The sequence below is a fragment of the Poecilia reticulata genome, chromosome 2 (assembly GCF_904066995.2).
Source record: "Poecilia reticulata chromosome 2, P_reticulata-male-v2, whole genome shotgun sequence".
Taxonomy (NCBI): domain Eukaryota; kingdom Metazoa; phylum Chordata; class Actinopteri; order Cyprinodontiformes; family Poeciliidae; genus Poecilia; species Poecilia reticulata.
The window spans coordinates 14,918,660-14,945,076 of record NC_088831.1 but is presented as its reverse complement, the minus strand read 5'-3'; the positions used below and the strand labels follow the sequence as shown (position 1 = coordinate 14,945,076).

General features: G+C 47.8%; 1 protein-coding gene across 7 annotated transcripts in view; it reads right to left on the bottom strand.

The window, feature by feature from the left end:
- The window catches only part of agap1 (ArfGAP with GTPase domain, ankyrin repeat and PH domain 1), a 59,732-nt gene that overhangs the window by 13,075 nt on the left and 20,240 nt on the right, over nt 1-26,417 (bottom strand). For 6 of the 7 annotated variants that reach the window (XM_081598050.1, XM_081598052.1, XM_008396535.3 and 3 more), the window contains 9 exons: nt 26,077-26,211; nt 21,369-21,496; nt 21,121-21,276; nt 20,314-20,406; nt 12,396-12,500; nt 8,257-8,425; nt 7,084-7,248; nt 4,787-4,948; nt 299-453 (listed from right to left, as the gene is read on the bottom strand). In XM_081598050.1, coding sequence (XP_081454176.1) covers nt 299-453; nt 4,787-4,948; nt 7,084-7,248; nt 8,257-8,425; nt 12,396-12,500; nt 20,314-20,406; nt 21,121-21,276; nt 21,369-21,496; nt 26,077-26,211 — 1,268 coding nt within the window. The remainder of the gene's footprint in view (nt 1-298; nt 454-4,786; nt 4,949-7,083; nt 7,249-8,256; nt 8,426-12,395; nt 12,501-20,313; nt 20,407-21,120; nt 21,277-21,368; nt 21,497-26,076; nt 26,212-26,417) is intronic. The other variant, XM_081598040.1, reaches the window with a different exon arrangement.

Below are 26,417 nucleotides of genomic sequence, written 5' to 3'. Positions count from 1 at the left end.
GGTTGGGTCCAGAGAGCGGCTCGGTTAGATCAACACACATCATCACAGACACACGTTTCAGGCGTGAAGGGAAAACATGGCAAACAAATGAAACGGGTGGGGGAGGGGCCTCTGAGAGAGCTGAGCGCCTGAGGCGTAAACACGGCTGAGACGAGAACCGGGCCGACCCGACAGTAATTGCTATTCTGTAATTATGGGAGTGGAAACGGGAAAGATTGGGTTTGAGAGGAGATCTGGGGCTGATTCAGGAGGAGTCGCTATAAACCTCCAACAGAACCAACAGAACCAAGCGGGTCACCTTGTTCTTGCTGCTCTCGCAGGACTGCAGGCTGGCTAGGATCTGGCTCTCGATGACCTGGACCCAGGCGTCCCGCTCTTCGTACGACGTGGCCTCGAAGTTCCACGTCTGACCCGTCAGCGACACAATGGTGAACTCAAAGTTCTCCTCTTGTTCTGGTGGAGGACAAAACAGGTCAGAGAACCGGCCCGGTTTCATTCTGTGCTTTTACTCTGAAAGGACCACCAGGCAAAATTAGCAGAAACATTATAAAACATCAGTTTGACGGCCAAACCGAACCTCCAGTCTGGTTCCTTCTACTTTAAGATCAGAAACAATAAACTACACAAATTAACAGTTTTATTGTTTTCACCACAATTAGATCATCCAATCATCAAATCAAGAGTTTGTGAAATTCATCTTGGTTTTTGGACCAAGATGAATTTGTTGGTTTCTTGTTTTCAATCCATCTTTCAGGTTTCAGTGAAACACAAACACAAACTTTTTAATTCCACCAAGAATGAAAAACTTTAAACGTACAGGATGGTTGCTACGTTACAACAAGCATCACAAAAACCCGACTTTGGATCCATGATGCAGGCAGACTAGCTAGCTAGTTAACATTAGCTTCAGCTGCCTGGTGTGAAACTTTTGCCTGATAGAAAAATCCCACCATAAAATTAGCAACAATAGTCTTGGCATGATGAAATGTGAGACGTGGTTTTAAAGCCTTTATGGCCACCGGATGTGAATTTCAGACATTTTAAGGCCTTAATTTTAGACTTGAGCTTTTACATGAAGCACCCGGGTCCAGCAGAGTGAAGAAGCAGAACCCTGAGTCCGGTTGGATCAGAACAAAAAGAACCAAACGTAGTTTAACGGAGGGAGATGGTCGTATTCTGTGGCTTCCAGCAGAACCAGGTCCAAACTTGATCTGCCGACTGTTTGAGGTCCGTCAGCCTCCTGGTTCTGAACGGCGGCTCTGCCTCCGCCCTGCAGGGACCTGCCGTAATTAAATTCCCATGATGCTCTGCTTCCAGAGGGAGGGGGGGGACCAACACAGAGCGTGCGCCCCGAGAGCCACAGATTAAACGCCGGCCCGGCAGGCCACAGCAGCTCATGAATAGAACCAGGAGGGTCCGGATTGGACCAGAACTGGCCTGACATTTACAGCTCTAAAGGTCAACAAACACCTGGAGCCTCTGGGTCCAAAACTCCTGGTTCTGTCCAGAAATGGACAGAAACGTGGCTCAACTCCACCAGGACACGTTCAGCACAGGCTGCTGCCCCCAGGTGGCCACTACAGGTCACTGCACTAAACCTAGCACCTAAACTGGTTTATAATGGTTTAAATTGGTTCCAGAATAAGTGCTAGTCAGGTCCATTTCTCCACTGGTTTCAGTTTAAACCAGTTATGTTTTCTGGTTCACACTGGTCCTGTCCAGTGCCTGGTGCTGATCTGACCCAGTTCAGCACTGGTATTAACCTCAGAACCAGATTCTGCTTCAGTGCTAAACTTTGGTTCTGAACTGGTTTCAAACACCAATTGAAACTGGTTTTATTTCAGTTTTATGCTGGTCTTGGCCTAAGGTTGAGTCTGAGTCCGGCTTTGGTTTGAAACTGGTCAAAGTTTTAAAACCAGTGTGAAGGTTTTGGCCTTAAACTATGGACTTGTTTTGGTTTAATACTGGTTTGGGTTTTGGTTCTGGACTGGTTTAAATGGGCGTTGCCATGGCAGCAGCAGCATCAGCCTCAGCGGCATCAGAGGCTCCAGTAGCACATGAAGGTTATTTTTGATGCCTTGCTCGTTTTCCCAGAGTGTTTGTGTCAGCGGTGGGTTTAAACGTTGCGGGTTGACTAAACGTATGCACACACCAGAACACACACGCGGCGGTGCTGGTAATTACTGCCAGCGCTCTCGGCTACTGTGGCTGACATTCGCGCAGAGGGAGGTGGCGCCGAGGCAATTTGTGAACTCTGACACCGGCAACCTTTAGCAGCACAAACAGAACAACCCAAACAGCCGACGTTTCCAGCAGGACGCGCGGCGGGCCGTCAGGCGGGCCGGCCGGCCGCGCGCCGGCAGACAGGCGGCGGCCTCAGGAAACACAAATTAAAAGCCTTAAATGTCAGCGCACACACTATTGCTCTGCGACACAGGTCATTACTCCGCACATTATTCGCAGCATTTTACAGCATTAATAACCTGGAAAATATTGCAGACGATTGTTCTCCCTCCGAGAGGCGGAGGAGGCTTCACAGGAGGGAGGAGGGAGGGATGTACCTCAGGGGTCCGGTTCTGAACCCGACCAAAACCCAGACTAGTCTGAACCCGCTCTGAGAGGCGGAAGAGGCTTCGCAGGATGGAGGCAGGAAGGTATACACCTCAGGGCTCCGGTTCTGACCCAAACAGAACCCAGACCAGTCTGAACCCGACCAGAACCTGACCAGTCAGAACCCCGTCCGACCCGCCGGCTTCCCCCTCATTAATCGACTTTAAAGGACTTCCTGCTGCGACTCACCTGGCGGACCCACTGAGCACCTGCCAGGGGAACGCCCAATCAGCTCTGGTCCGGGGTCAAGGGGTCACCAGTGAAAGAGGAAACTTCAGACTCTGGGGGTCAGAGGTCGGCTTTGAAAGCTACACAGCAGATATGCTGGTGTCTATCCAGGCAGCTCAGTGACTGCTCTGGTTTACTTATACTGGCTTTGATACTGGCTCCAAACTGGTTTAAGACCAGTTTGGAGCCAGTTTGCCTTTCCATCTGGAGCGGGCCAGGGATCCCAGCTGGTCCTGGCACTGCTTCATGACTGGTTTGGTTTTGTTGTTTGTCTTGGTTTACTACTGGCTTACACTTCTGAATAAACTAGTTTTGGCTTTGGTTTATTTCTGTTCATTTCCTTGGTTTACAGCCGGTTCTGGTTTAAACAAGTTTTGTCTGGTTTGAAACCGGTCCAGTCTGGTTTAAACTGGTTCAGTTTGGTTTAAACTGGTTCTGATCATTGTCAGAACTTGTTTTTGGCTTTGAACAGCTTTATTCTTGGTGAGATCCAGGTGTGGGTCTCTAATTAGTAAAAACATCGCAATTAGTAAAAACATCTTAAAACATAAACATTTGTTTAATTAATGGAAATAAACCCAGACGGGAGCAGAACCTGTGGTTGAAGCTCTGATGTCATTTCCTGTTGAACTGGGTTTGTTTTGGTATTTTTTTAGCTAAAACGATGGTTTCAATTTAAAGCTGTATTATAATGTATGTGTGAAGCTGAAGCTGTGAACCAAGCAGGTGATCTCACCTGCGTGTGTGTGCATGTGTGTGTGCGTGTGTGTGTGTGGTCGGCCGCAGAGGGCGGTCCCCCATCGTAAATTACCCGGGCCTCGCTCTGACACCTAGATACTTCACCAGCCGCCCGGCATGACAGGCCGGCGGCCGACTGAGCGCGCTCAGTGCTTAATGGCTAAATTGGGAAGACTGTTACTAATCGCTTATTGAATAATGAAAGTGACACAGCTGATAAAAGATTTCAATACGCTGGATTATTTATAATATTTCACTTAAGCTGACTAATCGGGGGGCGAGTCTGCTGCTGACGGGCGGAGGAGGCGAGGACGGAGAGGAGCGATGGTGGCGCAGGATTAAAGGAATAAAGACAGAATAAAGAGAGAAAATCACATTTACTCAGAGCGCAGGATGCAGCTCCCATCCATCACTCAGGCAGCCACTCGTCATGTCTGCTGCTTGTTGCCGCGGTGATGGAGAGACCAACATTACACATCTGCTGCAGCCGCCACATCTGTTCAGCCATGCACAGACTGGCTCCATTAGCAACGCTGAGTCAGAGAGAGACAGCCAACTGCTGGCCGGGAATCTACCAAGGGCGGGGCTACGCTGGGACCGGCCAATCAGGACGCTGCTGCTGCTAACTGAACCTTTATTCCAGGAAGTCAGTGAGTGATGATGGAGGCCCTGATTGTTTGGCAGCAACAGAACCAGAGCAGGAGGTTCAAGAGCCCAGATCATACCCGACGAGTCAAACACAGATCAGACCCAACAAGTCGAAAATAGATCTGATTAGATCAGACCTGAACTCTAACAGACTCTAGCAGGCAGAGCCTGACTGGACTCTAGTCAGATTCTGACTGGATTCTGAACAGACTCTTGACTGGATCTTGACTGGACCCTAGCCGTCCTCCAGTCAGACAGCTAGGGTCCGACTGGAGTGCAGATACAATAATTTGCACTGTCTGCTACGGTGAATCGTAGCAAACAGACATTTTGTTTAAACTTTTGAAACAAATCAAAGATGGAGGACAAGATGAAGGGCTGAGGAATGAGGATGGAGAGATCCCTCGCTCCCTCTGGAGGTCAGGAGTCTCAGACGATCACATGGCGGCGTTTCCAAACCCGGGTCTCAGATACCGCTCACGCTAGCGTGTCGGACCAGAACCGGTCCAGGGGTCAGACCCGGGTGAGGAAAGTGAGGCGAGGGGAGGGGGGATGGCGTTACCTTCCGCAGTACCAGAGAGGCCGTCTGCCTTGAAGTTGCTGGTGCTCTTCTTCCGCCGGTGCTTCTTGCGGTTGGCGTGCGGCGATGGGGGCGGCTCCATCTTTGGACTGGTGGTACTGGAGATACTGGGACTGGAGCAGACCGAGTCGCCCAAACCAGTGTCTGCAAAGTAGAGCAGCAATAAGACAGAAGACACAAGGTTTACACGAGCCTGAGTTCAGGTAAGGGTTATGTTTATTGGGTCCAAACCAATCTAAACCGGTACCAGACCAGTCTAGACTGGTTCCAGACCAATCTAAAATGGAACCAGTCTAGAGTGGGTCATAGTCCAGACTTAACACTGGTCTTAGGCAGATCTACTGGGTTGATTTTCCTCTAATCTGGTTTGAGTGTTTAATCTAAACGTGTTGAAGGTTAAACTGGTTTTAAACCAGTCCTACATGGTTTTGATATCCAGTCTGTCAGTTCACCAGGCAGACTGGACTTTCTACCGGACTGGTTTTGGCTTTGGATTTGGTTGATCAGGTTTTGGTTTTGGCCTCAGGTTTTTGAACTTTAATCTGAACCAGATTAAACAGGTTAGAACTGGTTGTTCTAGATACTGGTAGACTGGTACTGGTCTTAGTGTTGCTATGATTTTAGATGGGTTCTCTACCAGGACTGGTGTTAGACTGGAACCATGCCTAACTGGTTTAGGACTGATTTTATACTGGTTGTAGTGATGGCAGTAAATTAGTCTCGGACTGGTTTTAATCTGGTCTCTCAGACTTTATTGTTACTGGACAAATACAAACCAATGAATCTGGTTCTGAAATGTCCTAATGTTGGTTCAGAACCAGGATTCGGGTCAGACTAGAGTATTTTATAATAAAACAGATCAACGCGGTGTTCAGACGTAGTTTTGATTATTGCTTTCACTAAACCTGGTTGGAGGAAAGTTTTATTTCAGTCTCTTGGTTCATGGGTCTGAGTGGATGTTTGTTGGTTTTGTTGTCTGTAAGGTCGCGACCTGCTGTGATTTGTGTGTTAGCTGATGCAGTAGTCGGTAGAGCCTGAGCCTCACCGCCGCGCCGCATCACCCCAGCGTTTCTCTGGCCTCCCTCTGCAGGCTGACAGCTGTGACCAGCGGCGGAATAAAATAACATTCAGCTCCCATCAATCGGCCGGCGCGGCGGCGCGCTGACAGCGGCTCCGTGCGTCTGAACGGAACCCCGACCCGCGCGGCGCCCCAAGGACGGCCATAACTTACTTTACAATCGTTTAGTCTCAGCTCAAGTGGAAAATGTGACAACTTATCTCTGCTGACAAGACGCCGTCCCCGAGCGGCAATTAACGGCCGCCATCTGCAGACCTGCTCCGCTCCGCAGCGCCCCCCGCAGCATCACTCTGCCGCCACAGAACGGGTCGCAGCAGAACCGCAGCTGGGAAAGGTTTTATATTCATTTAATAACAGGATGCTTCAGCTACACTGTAAAAATGAGCTTCACTTCAGGTAAAGTTAACTAGAGTAATTCTGTTTTTATCAGAACCTCTTATGAACATTTGCATCTGGGTCCATTTCAATAACTTACTTTCTATTTTAAAACTCATTTGTGTTTGTGTTTTCATTTAATCATTTGGACTTTATCTCTGGTAGCAGTTTTCTGATTTATTGGCAAAATGTTTTGAGAAAATATTTGTAATTAATTTTAAAGAAATAAACAAATTGAAAGGTTTTAAACTGTGGATGAAATTATCAGGATTCAACTTCATTAAGCTTTACAAACTGGTTTGAACTGGTTTTTGGATGGTTTTAACTGGTTCTTGGATGGTTTTAACTGGTTCTTGGATGGTTTTAACTGGTTCTTGGATGGTTTTAACTGGATGAAGCGTGGAAATGGTTTAGCATAATGGTGTGAGGTTTGTTTCAAACAGTTTTCTGTTTCTATTAAACTGGTTTGAAACCAGTCTCGTGTTTGTTGATCGTCGGTGTGGAGGAGTTGAGTACCAGCAGCAACACTTCTCCTCCCCACCAGTTTCACAGCTTTAAACGCTGCTTAAGTGCTTAAGGACGGCCGGCGGGGGGGCTGCCAGTCAGGCTTATCGTCATGACAACACGCGGCCTGACAGCTGTCACTCTGTGTGTGTGTGTTTGGTCCTGAGGACGTAATGCTGCCACTTCAAGTCAAGCACACACCCCAGCAGCCACAAAGCCCCACCATGCAGCTGCACCGTGAGGCCCACCGGGCCCCCTGGTGCAGCTGCACCGTGAGGCCCACCCTGGTGCAGCTACGCGTCTGGCCTCCCGAGCCTCCTACCTGTGCTGACTCCAGAGTTGGCGATGACAGTGGCGTCGGCCCACTGGTCGGCGCTGGAGACGGAGTAGGAGCGCTGGTGGAGGCCCTCCAGGCCGCGGCTGTTGAAGGACACCAGGCTGACGCCACTTGCCATCTGGGACACAGACGAGCTGCTGGACACCGAGCCTGAGGGGGGTCAAGAGGTCAGCAGACTGCCCTCTGCAGGCAGCACAGGGAACTACAGGACTAAACGTCACAGCTGAAACCAATAATTTGATTAATGTGATGAATTGACTGATTTAGTAAAAGATTAATTGGCCATTGGCTGGAAGAACAACACATTCAGAGCAGCAGCTAGCTTTATGACTGTTTTATCTTTTTCAATAAAAACCTAAGATTTTGTGGACCTGATTAAGAAAATTTACAAGAATATTAGTGATATTTAAATTTGGTAAATGTTACTTTTTGTTCATAATCGTATTGATAATGACCTCTAATCTGACATGAAGTCAGAGAAACACTGCCACCTGCAGGTGGGATGTAGTATCACTCTGTTATTGACTATTTTCTCCTGCATTTCCTCCTCCTGTGTTTCCTCTTCCTGTCTTCCCGTTTCCTCTCGAAGTGTTTCCTCCCCCCCCTTCGGTCTCATCACAGCCTGCTCTCTGACTGCATTAATATTCATAGCAGTAATTAGTGATGGATCCTGAATATTCATGCTCTCAGCGGTTCTCCTGCTTGATTTAAGCCTCAGAGCTGCTTTTATGTAGCGGAGCGCGACACGCGGCGGCGCCCCCCGGCTTTTGTTTTACGACGCCTCCTTCAGGTGAAGCATGGCGCCTGTTCTGCCAAGGCCGGCCCGGTTCTGAAGGATCCAGATGATAAACAGGAGCTACTGGCCTGCAGTCGGCTCAGATCATCAAACATTCAGGAAGCGGCAGAACGCTGGCGTTTCCTACACCGCTCCGCTTCCTGAACACAGCAGGAGGGTGTACTAACTTTTCATCACCAGTTATATTTTTCTACAGTTTTGGATAAATTGTTACTCTGAATATGTTGTTTTTCACCAAATATTCCTCCAGTTAATCAATAATCACAATTAATCTGATTGGTCCTTTCAGCCGGGATTAAAAATAGAGTCTAATAAACTAAAATCTCAGTTCACGGGCCACAGTTTGGGCCCCTGAAACTGACCTGAGGTCGGTCCCAGCTGGACGTTGCTCATGTCCTTCACCAGGCCGTTGGCGTTCTGGTTGGGCCCGGCGCCGCAGGCTGAGACGGCCCGCGGTGGCCTCTTTCCCGGAACCTTAACGGTGGTTCGCAGAAGATCGATCTCCTTACCGTGAACGTTCTGCATGTAGTCCTGAGAGAGAGAGCGAGAGATAAGGCCAACACAGCAAACAAAAGTAAATGCACATAACTGGTTTGAATAAAGTTTTATTTTACGTTAGCGAACACCGCTGGATTTTATTTAAGCCTCAGTGACTTTCTGATCAAATAAAGACAGAAATAACAAAACAATAACTAGTTTTAAAATAATCTGTTATGCTTTATTCAGCTGAAAAAAGCATAACAGCTAAATATTAGGTAAATGCTAATATTCAGCTGAATAAAGCATAACATAACTATGGGGTTCCAGAACATTTGGAACCCAACAGAATTCCAAATGTTCTGGAATTCTGTGGGGTTGCTAGGTGATGGGCGGAACTCTCCTGGGTTGCTAGGTAACGGACAGGACTCTGTCTGCTAATCATTTTTGCTTTCCAGACACTAAAAACATTTTAAATTAACCATCTGGATGTTTTTTAGTTCTTTGCTGTTTGAAGAAGCGACAGAAACTCAGATGGAAGAAAAGAAAAGGTGAATTTAAACGATTCGCTCCTTTAATGGAACAGAAACTCACTCCAGCTGGAAGCAAACATTTTATTTATTAAACTTATCAAACATAAAGATAATATTCTACGATCAGAAGCGAAATTATCCCAAACCTTGATCGGTTGTGGTTCTGTTCTTTTGGACCTGCAGTCTGACACCACAGGGGGAAACAAAGTAATCCTGCTGATCGGAGCCGGCTGCTGATTGGCTGCAGCAGCTTTGGGGGCGGAGCCTAACCTGAGAGGGGCAGGGGGCACAGAAAGCTGCAGCGACCCGGATCAGAACCACCAGGACAGATGACCGCCTGGCTGGACAGAACCAGAACCGATGCAAACTAGGCCTAAACTGGACCAGAAACTAAGACTGAACTGAACCAGCTGAAGCCCAAACAATCAGAACCAAAACCAGCTGAAATGGGTCCAAACCAGACCAGGAGTTTTACTCAGAACCGAGCCGGACCCGGGACCAAGTGGAGCCCAAAACCCCAAACCCGTCCAGAAAAACCAACATGGTTCTGAATCAATAACCTGAAGGAAACCAGAACAAGAACCGGTCCAAACCCGACCCGATCAACTGAACCAGTCAGAACCGGTCAACAGGTCCGGTACTAGACCTGTGGTTGTTTACATCCTGTGTGGTTCTGACGGGTTTGGACAGGCGCCAAGCGACCCCACGCGTCTGATGAAGAGGCTGAGAATAACGACCCGCAGTAACTGCTGCCACCGCCGTGCCGTAAATAATAACCATAAACTAGATTATTAACAACACACACACACACACACACACACACACACACACACACACACACACACACACACACACACACACACACACACACACACACACACACACACACACACACACTCACTCTCTCTCTCTCTTTCTCTGATCGTCCCGCCTCCTCCTGGCAGCTCTCCTGACAAAGGGCCTATTCAAAGCCTAGTGCTCTCCAGGGCCTCGCCGGGGCTGCTGGGTAAACGCTCCGACAGATTGACGCCCTAATGACTCTCCATCTGCATTCGACGCTTTCATCAGTGCTGGTCGCTACGGCAACGACTGAGAGGACGGAGGGCAAGACGCAGCATGGAGAGAGAGAGAGAGGATGGGTCCGCTTGGCGCTGGTCCGATTGACGGAGCAGAACCAGCAGATCTACTGGTGGCCTAGCAACAAGCTGGTTCTGCAGAACCCAGAACCAGAACCGGTTCACACATGACTCAGAGTCAGTTCTGGTTTGTAGAAGATGATTCAGTTTTCACCAGTTCTTCTGTGCGTAGCGATCCGGACAAATCAGAACCAGAACCAGGATCAGAACCAGTCTGTGACTCTGGTTTGTTCCTGATTGGTTCTCTAATTAGTGGTGTTGCTGTGGTTCCTCAGCAGTCGGATTGCTAGCGCCTCTGATTGGATCCAGCTAGTTAGCAGCCGCACCGCGGCGTTGCTAACTGATCCAGCTGATCCGGGTCGGTCGGTCTGCGCTGCTGCAGGCGTCGGGCTGTTTATGCGGCGCTGATGTGTTAATGATGAGTTTAACTCTAATTTGCTGCTTCAGCTCCTCTAATGGCTGACTGACGGGAGCAGAGAGACGAAGTGTGGCGACGGCTCTGCAGGGAATCAAACCAGCAACTCCCCGCTGCTGCTAAACTGTACTTCACTACTCAGGGTCAGGAAGGTTCAAGCTGAAGACAGGAAACAGTTTGCTGATATTTAGGTGACTATCAGCTGCTTTAGGTCATAAAATGTTGTTTCATGTCAGAACTGAGGCTATGGGAGGCTGAAATGGACAAATTTAGTTCTGACTTTTTATTTGGACTGCAATAGCATGAAGACGTAAAACTAGGTTATGAATGACAGCCTGTCCCAAGACAAGATTAATAAACAAAGCATCAACAACCAGTCAAAGATTAATTACAGTATTTTCCGCACTATAAGGCGCACCTAAAAACCTTCTATTTCCTCAAAAGCCGGCAGTGCGCCTTATAATCCGGTGCGCCTTATATATGGACCAATATTGAGCCACAACAGGCCTAGCAATTACGGTAAGCAGCCGCCGACTTCATTTTCGCCCATAGAAGAAGAAGCACGCGGTGCATGCTGGGATAGTTGTCAGAACGCTGGTTTGTAATCTATTAATAAAGTTTGACTGACCTATCTACCTACCGACATGATAATCAGGTCGTCTGCAGGTCATTTAGCGCCACGTTCTCCACCAACATGCTGTGCGCGAACGGAGAAGGGTCACCATCATCCGGCCACGCCCCGGCCCAGTCGCAGAAGGCTCTCCTCGCCGACCAGAGCCGGACTGTTTGTTGACATTCACTTTAGTTCAGCTCCATCTAGTGGATGACGTAACTCCAGCCTCTACTGTAGCGTCTATTCTATGCGCCTTATAACGCGGTGCGCCTTATAGCGCGGAAAATACGGTAATCTGGAAAACTGAAACTTTTCTGACATCATGAAAAATAAAGAAAAACTTAAAAACCCAGGAAGTAAAACAAGTTCAGCAATCAAGACCTAAGCAAAGAATAAACTCAACGATTCAAAACCAGCATAAAAACTGATTAAAACTAGCAAGATGCTAATGACAGTTAGCTGTATGCTAATGATGGTTAGCTAAATGCTAATGAAAACTAGCTAAATAGTAGCTAAATACTAAAAATTGATAAATGCTACAGAAAACTAAAAAATACTAATAAAAATTTAGCTAAATGCCAAAAAAACTGGCCAAATGTTAAAAAGAACTAGCTAAATGCTAATAAAAATTAACTAAAACTGAAACGTGCTAAATGTCAATAAAAACTATAAAAAATAAATAAATAAAAAATCTAAATGCTTATAACAACTGGGTAAATGTGAGTTTGGTGAGTTTTCTGGTGAAAAGTTGAAGACGACAGACAGGAAGTGGTGGGAGGATGATGGTGCGGAATGTTTTTTAATAACTTGTCTCGTGAACAAACTTATTCACGTTTTAATTATATTTCTAAGGTAATGGAAACCTCATTTTTGGGTTGTTAGCAGAATATCAACAACATTTTGCACACATTTGTGATAGAAACGCAGCAAATGAGAGCAAAGAAGCAACAGGCCGACCTGCAGTCATTCCCTATCATGAACGGCCAGAGGAAGCCTGAACGGCCAGGGGAAGCCTCCTCTCGTCTCTAATAAACTCAGACTTGTAGTGGTCGGTTCTCCTGACCTGCAGCGGTCAGTTCTCTGAACTGCGGCGTTTGGTTCTCCAGACCTGCTGCGGTCGGTTCTCCTGACCCAGATCCTCTCTCTCTGTGAGGAAGCAGCAGGTCTTCGCCTGCTGCCATAAAGCTTCTCTGAGCCAACAGGGTAATTAGCAGACACATTAGAGCTGATGTCCTCATCATGGTGGGCAAACAGATGACGAGTCCTAATTGATACACACAGTGTGTGTTATGGCCAAACAGGAGGGTAATGTTGGCCATCAGCTTACATGGAGGCTGGGGTGGTAGGTGAGCAGTCCGTTATCGCACAGCGTCACGTACTTCTTCTTCCACTCCTTGTTGAGGGATTTGCCGCTCCTCTTCATCAGCATGCCCTGCAGGAAGCAGCACTGGGTTAGTCATCAGGAACAGTCATTACAGAAATACAGCGTCACACCCAGAGACTGGAGCCGACAGCAACGATACGAGCTGGAAATAAAAACTATCAACACATGAAAACAAGAAGAAGGTTACAAACATCAACTGGAAATAAAAACTATCCTGTTGGAGAAAACAAGACGAAAGTAACACTGAGAAACAACATCATCAGTTCAAGTTGTGGTTGCTTTCATACAAAATCTGTCCTTAGTCTGTTTGACCTGATGGGAATTTTATATGACGAAAATGAAGAACCCACCAGAACTGGACTAGAGACCGAAGGTCTACCGGCTAGTACCACCATCAAAATAATAAAAAAAAATATGTCCCAACATTACCTAACAGATTAAAATTGACCTAAAACAACCCTCAGTTGATCAAGAGGCTCCATGGACTGATACCAAATGATCTCCTGCTCTGGTTCTGATGGGGCTCTTTAAGGTGATGGTAACGAGGTTTGGACCAAAAGCGGGTCAAACTACCCAAACATTGCTGTGAGTTCTCGTTGGCCGACATGAGGACGTTCTGTCAGCTTCGACTCTGACTCACAGCGTCCTAATTGTGCATTTAGCCAACATCTCGATCGGTCGCAGCTCAAGCTAAATGACCACCAGGGTCTGTGGAGTGGAGATAACGAGCTCACAGCCAGAAGACGACAGGAATCCAAACATCCAGTCAGAGGAGCTGAATGGGAGAAAATGTGGGGAAATCAGCACTTATTTAATTGTCTGGATCTTTATTTCTCTCTCCTACGCACATCAGCCGCGGCCGAGTGAGCGTTTAGGCCCGCCGCTCGCTCTCCGCTCCTTCGCCGCCCACACTTCATTTGAGCAGCATTCATTAGGTACGAGGGGAGAGCAGGAAGGTCAAAAAGGAGGCGAGAGGGAGGCGGCGGCGGGGGATAAAACCGTCCGCTGATTAGCAATTACAGCCGCGCTGCCACGCGTGTCACTTCACTGGACCTCTACAACATTAACACTCCGACACAGAGTATTAATAGAGTCCGCTGTGAAGGGAGGAAGAGCGGGAGGAGGAGGAGGACGGACAGGCAGGATGATGGACAGAAGCCTGCTCTCCGCTCAGCTCTCATTAAGGCGGTGGGTGGCGGTGGGACGCCGCGGCGGCCGGCATGACCCCCGCCGGCTCGCTGTAATTGGCGGCGACAAAACGCCACGAAGAAACGCTTCAGAGTGACAGCGAGGCGCGGAGACAGAGCTGGAGACGGTTCTGATCTCAGGCCGCGGCGGCCATGTTCAAACTCATCCCAGCTGCTGTCAGGAAGCGGCGGCGTCTCGGCGCGCCGCGGGAACAACATGGCTTCCCTGCGGCGCGCTAAACGCGACGTGACGAGCTTCCCGCCGCGGCCAAGCGAGGGCCGCTGGCAGCCGAGAGCTGTCAAGCCGGCTGAGCGTCCGTTAGCGCCTGCTAGCTAGCGGCTAACCAGGTCAGCGCCGCCGCCTGGGATCATCTGAGCTCAGAGGAGATTGCCTAAAACGGCCTAGACCAAGTCGGACCAGAGCCACAGGCGGATCAGAAATATTCAGGGATACTGACCCTGTTGGTCAAAAAGGCTGTCAGGTGTTGACCTTTGAACTCTAATCCTAAAGCTGAAGATGAGTTATTCATTTATTTCACCAACTGAAAACTGAAACTTTCCTTTCAAACTGAGTAAACAGATTCCCAGGAGAAAGAATCAGAGAAATGTTGGTTTTATTTCACTGAGGTTCCTATTTGGACAGGAAACAGGAAATAACGCATCACTTCCTCCAGCAGCAGATTAATTCCCAGCATCCCTCCTGAGGATGACAAGTGATCAGTTAGCATGAGAGGAAGGCTAATTGAAACCCTCCTGATGGGTAATATCCTCCATTATTCACCTCTGTGACACACTTGTTTTACCTTCGGGAGGCGGCCGGGCCGCGGCGGCCATGACGGCCCACAAGGTCCCTGCTGGGAGGATGGATGCAAGATAAATACTTCTAGAGATGGACTCTCTGAGCCCGGTGAAGTATGGCGAGGCAGTGCTTAGGAAAAGGTCGCCGGCTCGGGGCGGCAGATGAAGTCATTTGTTAGGCATCCCAAAACGTCCAAGGGCGCCGCCGAGGATTGTGGTTCAGGTCGTGTTGAGCGGCGGCGGCGGATCCCTGAAAACACTGAGGCGTTGTGAGGGATGACAGGAAAAGGTCGGCAGCTCGGGGGAAGCCGAGAGACGAGTCATTCGTTAGGAGAAACGCTGGCGGAGTCGGACCGGGCCTCTGATTAAAGAGCCGCGCTGTCACGAGTCCGATCCGTCCAGAAGACGGAGACACAAAGACAGCGGGACAGCTTCTGTCCTGGCAGCAGAGGAACATCAAACCCATTAAACCTGCTGAGCAGAACCAGATAAAGAACCGTCCAATAATCTGCCTCTAATCGCTCAATCGCCCCCATTCTGCTCACACAATGGACGCCTCCCGCCACCGACGGCCTGACAGCACAGATATCCCAGGATCCTCGGGACAAACCCTCGGCCCTTTGTCTCCAGGATCAGGAGGGTCAATCAGAACCTTCCTGCATCTGATCCGGGCCGGACTCCGATCCGGGTCATCCATCATCCCCTCAGACAGGTCCGGAGTGTGAGCCGCTGATTACAGACTTTCAGCAGACAAAGATCAGGACGGACGCAGGAGGCGGCGCCGTTCGACCCGGTCAGAGCCAACACTGACCCAAACGGTGAGGTCCATCAACAGAACCAATCACAGCAACGGCCGGAAACCTCAGGAGAAGTTCTGAAAAGTTCCTATGAAAGACTGTCGGGTCTGTGCTTGAACTAACAGAACCAACACATCAGCCTTCTGAAACAAACCGTCCTCAGGTTCCGGTCCAAATACAAAGATTTCATTCAACAAAACGAGACCCAACCTGAGAGTCAATGTGATTCATAAACCCGACTTTCAACAACAGACCAGAAGTTTGTGAACTTTGATTATTTTGATCAATTTTACTAAAATCATAAAAATAAAATCACCAAATGTGATCAGAAACAGAGACGTCTGCGATCAATTTACCTCAAAACTACTGATTATGATTCAGAGTTCAGACCAAGAACTTGTCGAATCAGCTGACCAATCAGAGGGCAGGAAGCTGTAAGGTCAGGCCATTCGCCAACATGGAAGACAATGATTGGACAGAGATCTCTTCTGATTGGTTGGACAGTTTCTATGTTTGACCAATCAGACTTTCCCCTAACGAACATCAGTCCAGGTGTATCTTTAGAAAGTTTCCCAGGTGTAGAAGGTACCAGTGACCTCATGGACCCGGTGATCTCATGGACCCGGTACCTGGAGGTGCTGAGAGATAAAGTCTCCTCCTCCAGAGATGCTGGAACAGAAAACTGTTAGGCCTGGTTCTGGTTCTGTGGAACCTTCCTTCCTTTGTGTCCGTAGAGAGGTGCAGGTTCCTCCTGAACCTGGCGCTCAGAGCAGGCCGGGTTTACCCGCTCTCCTTCCTGATGATGAAAGCTGCTGCTTCACCTGCAGCGAACAGGAAGCATGGCAGCGGCGTGAGGACGGGAGGCGCCGTGGAGCAGCATCCGTCTCCACCAAGGTCGGCACTGATGAGGCGAGGATGGCGGCGCGGGGCAAGCCCAGGGGAGCGGTGCAGAGCGAGCGGATTAAACAACAGCAGAGAGGAAGAGGAGCTGATTTATCTGATCAGAGTTATGGGTCATTAATTAGAAACTCAATTATCCAAACCTTCCTTCATTAGAGGAAGGAGCAGCTCCTCTTCCTGGCCAGTCGCGGCGGCCAGCGGCCGAACCGCTGCGCTCCGAGCGCCGCCGCCATGTTGGCCCTGGTAACGAGCAGGAGGCGCTCGCTGCTGCCTGATTGACGCCTGAGTTCCTGGTTTTAATTATTCCTCGGACCAGAACGGCCCCCCCGCTCCTGGAAGCTCATTTGCCGGGTTGGTGTGCATGACAGAAATGTCATCAGGGCCAAAATGGCTCCCAGCGCTGACAGCCTTTCTCAGGGAAATGATATTCTTCGGATCCGGCGGAGGGCGGGTCGGTGGGCCTCGTTAAAGCCTGATAGCAGGTCTTTAATATTCACCGTCTTAATTAGGGCTGCAGTTAATTTCATTAAATTCTTTGGCTGCTAAATGAAGCAGATTATGAGACATCTTTTATTGCGAAGCGTGAAATTACAGCCTGCCGCTGCCAGTGGCGCCGCTAATGAATTACAGGGTAAATAACGCCCGAAATCAGCCCCCAATTTAAAGAGAAAGAAGGGGGGGGGGAGGGGGTGCCGCCCGGCCCAGACAGGCTCCTGACCGGGACCAACCAGAACCAGGGCAAAGGCTCACCTGGACCAGGTGTGTCCAGATGTTTCCTGAACAAACTGACAGATTTTCATCTAATCTTGAAAACAAGAACAATTTGAAAAGTCAGACCAGTTAAACAATCACCAATCTATAACAAATATCCAGCTTTACTTCACGACCAGAACCAGTTCAACTAGTTAAAGGTGAATTGGTTCTTTGAACAGTTTAGGATCTGTGGCCTAAACAAAACCTGCTGATCACATTTTTTATTCTTACACAATCAGACTTCAGTCTGATCGGTTCTTCCTGTTCTGAGATGTTTCAAGGTCTCTGTCACTTTAAATCCAGATAATCTGCTGCTGACCACGCCCCCAACTCAACCTTTATACAAAATGGCTGCAAACAGACACAACCAGACATGTCTGAAAAGCACAAGTGGAGCGCCCTGCACAACCAACCAGAAAGCAGCAACAAAACTTCTGTCTTTTCCAGCAGCCATTATACAGCCGGAAAACCAGCTGATGGAACGCTGGAGATCAGCTGTGGTTGCTAGGTAACAGGTTAAGTTCCGCTGTGGTTGTTAGGTAACAGGCTTATGATCTGTTACATTCTGGAGGTTTCTGAAACGGTTCATTTTCCAGACACCAGAAACTTGATCTTATTGCCAAACTAATTTATTTTCAGTTTGTTTTAAGAAGCAGCTGAGACGCAAACAGAAGAACTGAAACGTGAAGTGAGTTCGTCGCCTTTAAGACGGAGCAGTTGGACCCTGATGAGAGCAGAAACCAGCGATGCATTCAGGGACAGGGATTAGGGGTCCACTGGGACCCATTTGGAGGGTCCGGGTCCGGCTCAGGGAGGGAGTAGAACCAACAACCCGGCGGCTCAGCTGCTGTTTTTACAGCAAATTAATTTGTCAGACTGTTGCTGTTCAAAGCTCCCTGGTCAGCCTCTCTCCGGTAATTATCGGTTAATTAGCGGTGCAGAGCAGATGTCGGAGGATCCCCGCGCCGTAAACAAACGCAGCACAGGAGGAGAAGAAGAGGAGGAGGAGCAGGAGGAGGAGGACGGAGCAGCCGGCGGTTCCTCTGAGGCTCGGCGCTGCAGGGAGGCTCTAAAGATCAAAACCAGTCAGGAAAATTGACATTTTTCCTGCGTTTTGGCTGCACCTGAACGCCTCTCCAAGCGTCCAGGTCTGGATCCAGAATGCCAAAGTTTTCCTTCAGACAGGTTGAATTCAGGGTAATGACTCGTTTAAGCCAGTGAGTCAGTCTTTGGGTAATTCCTGAACAGTTCAGCAGAACCTGAACTCTGAGCCACAGCCCAGCAGCAGGTCTCCAGGTCCTAGTCCAAGCCCAGCTGAGGCTCCCTGAGTGGGGCTGTAATTGGGTGTTTTATCAGTGGAGTGTGTGCAGGTCGTGCTGGCGGCGTGCGGCCGGCGCCGGGTGTGTTTGTGTTCATTTACGGCTCTAATTGAGTCAGAGTGGAGGATCAGAGCGCCGCTCTCAGCCCAGAGTGTGTGTGAGTGCTTTTAATGAGCGTCGCTCTCCTAACAAGGGCGTTCCCGCGGTAACAAAAGGCGAAGCCAGGCGCCGACACCTCGAGTTGTTGGAGAGCAGCGCTAATGAGCCGGCGGCCGGACACACGGACCGCGGCGGTGGCGCACACACAGCCTCAGGAGAGGAGAGCTGACGGCGTTTACACCGACACTCAGCAGCAAATTAAACCAATCAGGACTAGTTAACCAGTCCAGTTAAACCAGTAACTTAAACCATCTACAGTCACTGGACCAACCTGAGCCAGACAACATGGCTGACAAACATCTTACCAGTTCAATGTCTGAATTATTGATCACCATCATCTCTGTTTCATCCACTTTCCTCTCCAAACCCTGTTTTATTTTAAACCAGCTGTGAAACTTTAAGCTGCTACTCAACGGGTCGTTGCTAGGCAACCAAAGTTTCGGGGAGCTGGAAACTGCCGTTGCTAGGCAACCAGAGAGTGAGAGAGTGAGTTGAAGTTGATAACTAAATGGTTTGTTCCTTTAGCTCATTTAAATTATTAAATAGTTTTGTTTTTATTTTGTTCAGTTTGTCATTCCTGCTCGGAAAACAAAGTTTAATAAACGTGTTGGGGTAAATAAATAATCTAATAAACATTTTAAATACTAAAATGAACATTTTTTATCAAATAAATTCATTTGTAAGTACTTGCAATTATTTCAGTCCATATTTATTTTTAATAAAGTGAAATAATTCGGTTTGGTCAGCCGAGAGCTTCTGCCAGGTTCCCTCCATTTCCCAGGAAAGGCGGGAATCGCCATAGCAACCAGTGACTCAGCATTTTCCTAATCAAGTTAGGTGTGTGAAGGAGCTGCTAATGGAGGACAGTGCAGCGCTAATGTCTGGACCTTTTATTTACGACCGGGTAAATAAAACACTCTGAGTGTAATTATGAAACGGTGTCTGTCAGGATCATCAACCAATGAACACACACTTCCTGTGGAAGCAGCCGGAGGCGCTGGCCCGGTTCTGGTCCAGAACATGGCTGATCAACAGAGTGGAGACGATGTATCTGCTGCATCTTCAAGTTACACACATTTCAGCTGTTCGAAAAGTATTGGCACCAGATCAGTGTGTTGATTTATTTTATGACAGTTTCTGCATAATTTACAGCCGTAATCAAGGATTTCTAATTAAGATGTTCATCATTATACCATAATGTACAGCTAAAGAATTTACAGAAATAAACTAGTTTATTTATTAAACATATGAAGCATTAAAAGAGTGGAAATAAAACAGAAAATAAGGTTAAATATTTTAGAATAGATGATCTCTTGCTTTTTGGCCGTGCTGTTGCTCCACAGAATTTATCTATAAATAAATAAGTTTATTAAACGTATAAAACATGTTTAAGGTGGGAATCAAACAGCTGAATGTTTTATTCATCATCATGTCGTTGTGTTTTTTGGCCGTGCTGTAGCTCCGTAGAACCAAAGTGAATAAATAAGGGTGCAGGGAGTGAAAACAAGACGCTGTGCTGTTGTTGGAAATGAAAGCTGACGTGTTTCATGTGAAATGATTAACTCCATAATGAGTCTCTCAGGCTCTCCACGCCAGCAGCAGCACCACAGAAGAAGAGGAGGAGGAGGAGGGCTTGTTTGAAGCCGCCGGGCGCTGAAGGAGCTTTTCGCCGGTTATTACCTCGTCTCCTCTTCAGAACTTGACCCCCCGCTCAGATTACAAACGAGGCCGCGGCGCGGACTCGAGAGGCCGCCGCCGCAGAGCCGTAATTGCCTGATTCGCCGGTCCAGCTCGCCGCCGGTGGTGGAGACGTTCCTTTCTTCCTTCAGACAGCGCAGAGGGGCGGCGGCTCCTCTTAATGATCCGGACCCGGACCCGGGAGAGCCGACGCTCTAATTCATGTCAAGTGTGTGATTGTGATGAAGGCGGACCAATCAAAGCATCTCACCTGTTTGATGGGGATGGCGCGCCCGCTGCCGATGCTGTCGGCCCGATTCTCCAGACCTTTCTTCTCTTTGTCCGGATCGCTGGCCTTCCTTGACTGTGGAGCCACAACACACCATCATCATCATCATCATCATCATCACCGGGTCCGGCTGCAGCAGAACCTCATTTATCTACAGATAATGCTTCATTAACACGTTCAAACACAACATAGGCCTGTAGAACCGAGTCAGAGCGGCTCCACCGAGCATCAGGCTCAGATAAAATGTTTAAATTAGCTCAACCGACTGGTTACCATCGGTTACCGCTAGCTGCAACGCTAGCTGTGCTAATGCTAAAACACTGAGGAGCAAATCACAATAACCAGAGACATTATGATCGCTGGATTTACCAGCTGTAGCTAATGCTAACGCAAGAATTATAAACATTAGCTAGGCTAATGTTAAACCAACACATTTGGCTATAGCTAATGCCTAACCACTAATTATAAATATTAGCTAAGCTAATGCTACATGCTATACCAACATATTTGGCAATTGCTAATGCTAACGCTCTAATTTATCCAGGATTCTGTACTTAGACGAAGCAAAATGTTTTCAAAGTTAGCACTAAACAAACGTAGCTGTGCTATTACAGATTAGCGGACGTATAGCCACCACTGTCAGTTACTTCCTGGAGCGTTTTATGAAATCTGAACAGTTTTAAAATAATCCCGCCATGTCGGATCTTCTGGTACCAGTCCAGAACCACTGACAAAACCCGACCTGCTCCTGCGATTCTGTCCGACCCGAAGCCGAGATCAGAGACTCACGGTGAAGAGGTTGGAGCGGCGTTTGGACTGCTTCCTGACTGGCGTGGGCGTGTTGGCGGCCTGCGGTGCGTCGATGCGAAGCTCCTTCTGGCTGGTGCTCGGCGTGGACGGAACCGATGAAGAGTAGTCGCTCAGACTCCCACCGCCGTTACTGGTCTGCAACCAGAACCGGAGCAACGAGAGGCCGGGTCAACGCTCACCATGTGAAACAGGATAAAGACACAGGAAGGAAGCCGAGCGCAGCGGACCTGGCTGACGTGGACGGCTGAGACCTGAGCGGCGCAGACGGACGTGTGACTCGGAGAGTTGGGGAGCGACTTGCAGGGTCCGATGGAGAGCTGCTGCTTCTTCCTGACGGCAACGACCTTCTGGGCAACTGGAGGACAACGGCAACACAATGGCAGGGTTAAAGACCAGGAGGAGATACAGGTCTGGATCCAATCAATCAGTCAACCAATCAATGAATCCATCAACCAACCAACCAGAAGCAAACCGCTAAGGTTAACACCAGGCAGAGATAGCAATATTTAATCCAATCAGTGATTTCTAAACTAATATCAGTATTTAAAGTCTCTTCTCTTCCTGGTTTTAGTCAGAACTTCAGCAGCAGCATTCTGGATCAGCTGCAGGAATCATTGTGACTAAAACATGGCTGAGTCTCAGTGATCCTGAGATGTTGTTCAGGCGGCAGAAGGCCGTCTTTGTAACGTCTCTATGCGTCTCTGGAGGTTCAGACGTTTCAGGCAATAAGAAGCATTAATTTTCTGCGGTTGAACCCTGGCTGTGATTCTGAGGCAGCAGAGAGTTCAGACTTTAGAGACTCCATTATCTCCGTTCCAATAAACTCTGGCCGGCTTCATTCTCCCCCAGATGAAGCCATTGTTTTAATTGGGCTCGTTAAAGCCCTGGGCTTCGTTAACGAGGAGCCGCTCGTAAACATTTACCTCCAGGTGACTCGGGCCGAGCCAAGGGCAGCGAGAAGAGAGAGCGACCTCGGCGGTCTCTAAAGCGGCCGCTGCGGCGCAGAGAGGCTGTTTAGAACAAAAACAGGCGATGAAAGGAGGCGAGCGATCAGGGCGAGCGCCGCGGCGGCGGATCAGACGCCGCTCCTGCTGCTTGGCCGCCGCAGCTGGCAGGCTGTATTTTACTCTGAGGGGCTTTAACAGTTATGATAAGGTTGTGCTAAATATTTAAACTACATGGTTAATACAATTTAACTCTATCCATCAATCTCAGCTCTGCGGTGAGAAGCTGCCATTCCTTCTAATGGACACGTCTCCCCTCTGATCAGATTTATGGCAGGTGAAGCACAGCGGGGCGGAGGGGTGAAGCAGAGGGGTGAGGCGGACACTGCGGCGTCTCACTCTTCTCACTTCACACTGAGGAGCTGCTTCAGCAGATCTGATTTATTTCACAGTTCAGGAATCAAACTGACCAGGATGAGTGGGTCGGGTCCCAAACATCTGGGTGGGAGGAAAACGGCTGACAGCTTTTAAAAACAGATCCACATTTGGAAAATAAAAGGAGATTAATTAAAAAAGACGCAATAAAAACATTAAACTATGCCCGTTCTAGTTTAGGGTTGCTTACTGTTTCATGTTCATGTGCTAGCTTGTTTTGCTACTAGATTGCTACCTTTTTAGTTTTGTTTATTAGCTTGATATTTTGCAAGTTTGCCATCTTACTTGCTATCTTACTTACTAGCTTGCAAACAAGAAATCTAACCTTCTTCTTTTAGCTTGCTTACTAGCTTGCTACCTTATTTGCTAGCTACCTTTTGCTTGCTAGCTTATCTGTTTGCTAGCTTGCTACTTTGTTTACTAGCTTGATATGTTGCAAACTTGCCATCTTGCTTGCTACCTTACTAGCTTGTGTGCTTACTAACTAGCTTTGTACCTTTATTGCTAGCTTGCTACCTTGTCTGTTTGCTTACTAGATGGTTAGCCCTACACTTTATTATCTCACTGCCTTGCTAGCTAGCTTGCTCATATCCACCCCAAGTCTCTACGTCTATATGACTAATATACAGGCTGTATACGTATTGTCAGTTGTGTGTGTGTGTGTGTGTGTGTGTGTATTGACACACTGGATTCGATCTCCTGGTGATTTCTGGGCTGTATTTATGCATGTGTGGTCATTATAGCTCATTAATGAGCGCTAACGAAGCGTCCAGAGTCTGCACTCCGACACGGATTATAAAGAAGAGAACCTCTCTCTCTCTCTCACACACACACACAGTTTATGCGTGTGTGTGTGTGTGTGCGCGTGTGTGTGAGAGAGAGAGAGAGGGGTTCATGTCGGTGTAATTAAGCTAATTAAATTAGTGCGCTGATGGACGAGAACGCACGTCGCTGTCACCCCCTGAGTCCCTCACACGGAGGTCACGCTCCGCTCTTCCCCCCCACCAAACCGACCGGCTTCACTTCACATTACAGGAAATCAGACACACAGAGACAGAGACACACAGAGAGAGACACTCAGGACAGACTGAGACGCTCTAAGGACAGATGCTAACAGGACAGGTTACAGACTTTATTTGGGGTCAGTAAAACCCCCAGCTGCCATCGGTTCTACCAAAACTCTGATCAGATTTAATCTTTACATTAAACAACCTCTCAGTTACATAATTCAGCTCTCATTAAGGTTTCCGTGGTAACCAGGACTCTGGACCTGGCGGTGTGCAGGTGTAGCCTGTTCAGGTAACAGAATCAGCAGTTCTGCTTCCTGCCATCATTATCCAGCTGGACCTGAAGCCCCGCCCCCTCAGCCGGCTGATCGATCGCTGAAGGTCACAGAAATATGTAAACAGCATCGATACGCACTCATAAATTGTGATTTCATTCCCCATCGACTCACATTTGCTAAATGCAGTTTAAATCAGGCGGTTCAGGACGGATTTGTCTCTGCATGAATCCTCCATTAATCATTAATATCAATGGAAACCAATCAGAACCAGAACTGCAGCGTCCTGCAGCAGCTCACGACTGACACAGAAACAAAATCAATCCGACTCGTCGTTTCACCACCAAAACACAAAACCAGCTGGAAAAATGACCAGGAGTCCACGTCTGATCTGCAGGAAGCAGAAACAGAGAGAAACTGGAGGAACAGCAGCACCATCAGAACCACCGCAACACATCTAATATAGATATAGCAATAACAGGTAATCCAGAACTACACAACACATCCTCATGCTAAATGTCTGTCTCTTTACGACAACACAGATAGGTTTATATCAAATAACCTCCATACAGATAACATGTTAGCTTGCTGGCTAATTTACTAGCTTCCTACTGTAATGACTTGCTAGCTGGCTTACTAACCTTCTACCTTTCTTGCTAGCTTTATGCCTTGATGCTATATTACTTCTTATCTTACTAGCTTGCTAGCTTGTTTGCTGGCTACCTTGCTATTCCATTATGGAGCAGCGCTGTCCATGACCTTGACCTGGTCAAACTGTTAGCTTTGTGTTTTGAAGCTCTAGAATGCATCTAGGATCTAGTAATAAAGCTCCATAATCACCTCTCTGGCAATAATTTCATGAAACCCTCAGTCTGCGCCAATGAAGATTCATCCATATGTGCATGATGCAGCTCATGATTATGTCAGCAGAATAACAGAGACGATCCTGATGCAGCTGAATGTTACACAGTCGATCCCAACAGACCTGGACTATTCAAAACAGAACGATGTGATAAAATAAAGTAAAAATAACATCAGATTATCACCAGACATGATGAGAAATAAAAGAGCAACTAGAGTGTAAAATAATTTCTGCCATCTTTCCCAATCAGCCATCTTGTTTGCATCATTAGCGTCATCGCTAACCTAATTCCTGTTGGGAGACTTTAATTATGTCCAGGTTTAATTTTTTTCAACAGTTTTCTATATAATGAGTTGCATTAAATTATTGGAGGCGGGACGTTAACACCTTCATTTTGATTCATTATTTACATAAATTTTAACTTAATTAATCTATTTTTTTTGTCAAATGTTCCTGAAGCTGATTGGATATGAAAACACTTTGATCAATCTGACGGTTGAGCAACATAAAAATAAACATCTCAGTTTGAGATCATACGTCTGTTTGTTCAATAACGTACCAGCAAAAATGTTTTTTAAATTAAAATGTTGATTATTTAATTGATATAAAGTTTGATTAATTAGATTAAACGTTTTAATCCACAAGAAATTATGGCTGCAAAAACCTAGAAAAGCAGAATAGATGCAGAAAATTCACTGGACGTCTGGAAACAGAGGCAGACTGCTGCGGTGACACACACACCATCACACACACACAGCGCTGCAGGCTGCTGCTGTCCACAGAAACATTAAACTCTTGGTTCTGCTGGATGATTAGAAAACTGATTAATCTGAGATAATGATGAGACAAATACAAGGAGGCAAACACACACACACTCACACAGACGTGGAGACACACACACTCACACAGAGAGGGAGACACACACACACTCAGTGGAATAATTAAGAGGATAATCAGGCAGCGTTTAGTCTGCAGACTTTCCTCCTGAGGCTCGGCTCTGCAGCGCCGCTCAGAGAGGACAGGCTGCCCCCTGCTGGACCAGCGGCGCAACAGCAGCGCTGCTCATCATTACGGGTCGCAGGTTGAACGCGGCTGGACCAGCCGGTTAATGTTGCCTTCATGGACTGATTTAAAGTAGTAAACTTGACATTTAAAGTTGCTGCGGATGAATGTGTTGCTCTGTTAGTGAAACCGGATCCGAATCGGAACCAGGCGGCCGGGTCAGTGAGGACTCTGATGGCTGCGGTCACTTTCAGCCGTAATGTCCGGCCCTTCATCTCCCCCCCCTCCTCATTATAAAAGTTAATTGCTGCTGGTCGGAGCTGAATAGCCGAGCGGCGCCATTTCGCTCCTAATTGCGGAGCGATTAAGAGCCGATGGAGGAAAGTCACCTTCCCGCAGGAGCGGCTTACCGTCCTGGAAGACGCGCTCCACGTTCAGCCCGTAGGTGGCGCACGTCTCATAGTAGGTGCAGCGCTTCAGCTCGTTAGAAAGCTTCCTGGCGCGGCTGTCGTCGATCACCCGCGGGTTGGACGAGCTGATGGCGTCTGGAGGGAAACGACCGGAAGAGACGGTCAGGAGGAGGAGCTTTGGCGCCCTCTGCTGGTAGATAGGCTTACACACCGATACAATAATAATACATGCAAATAAATGATTAAATAAAATTAATAAAAATAAAGTATTAAATAAAATAAATGATAATATAAAAATAAAGACAAATGATTCAATAAAAAATAAAATTATTAATACATAT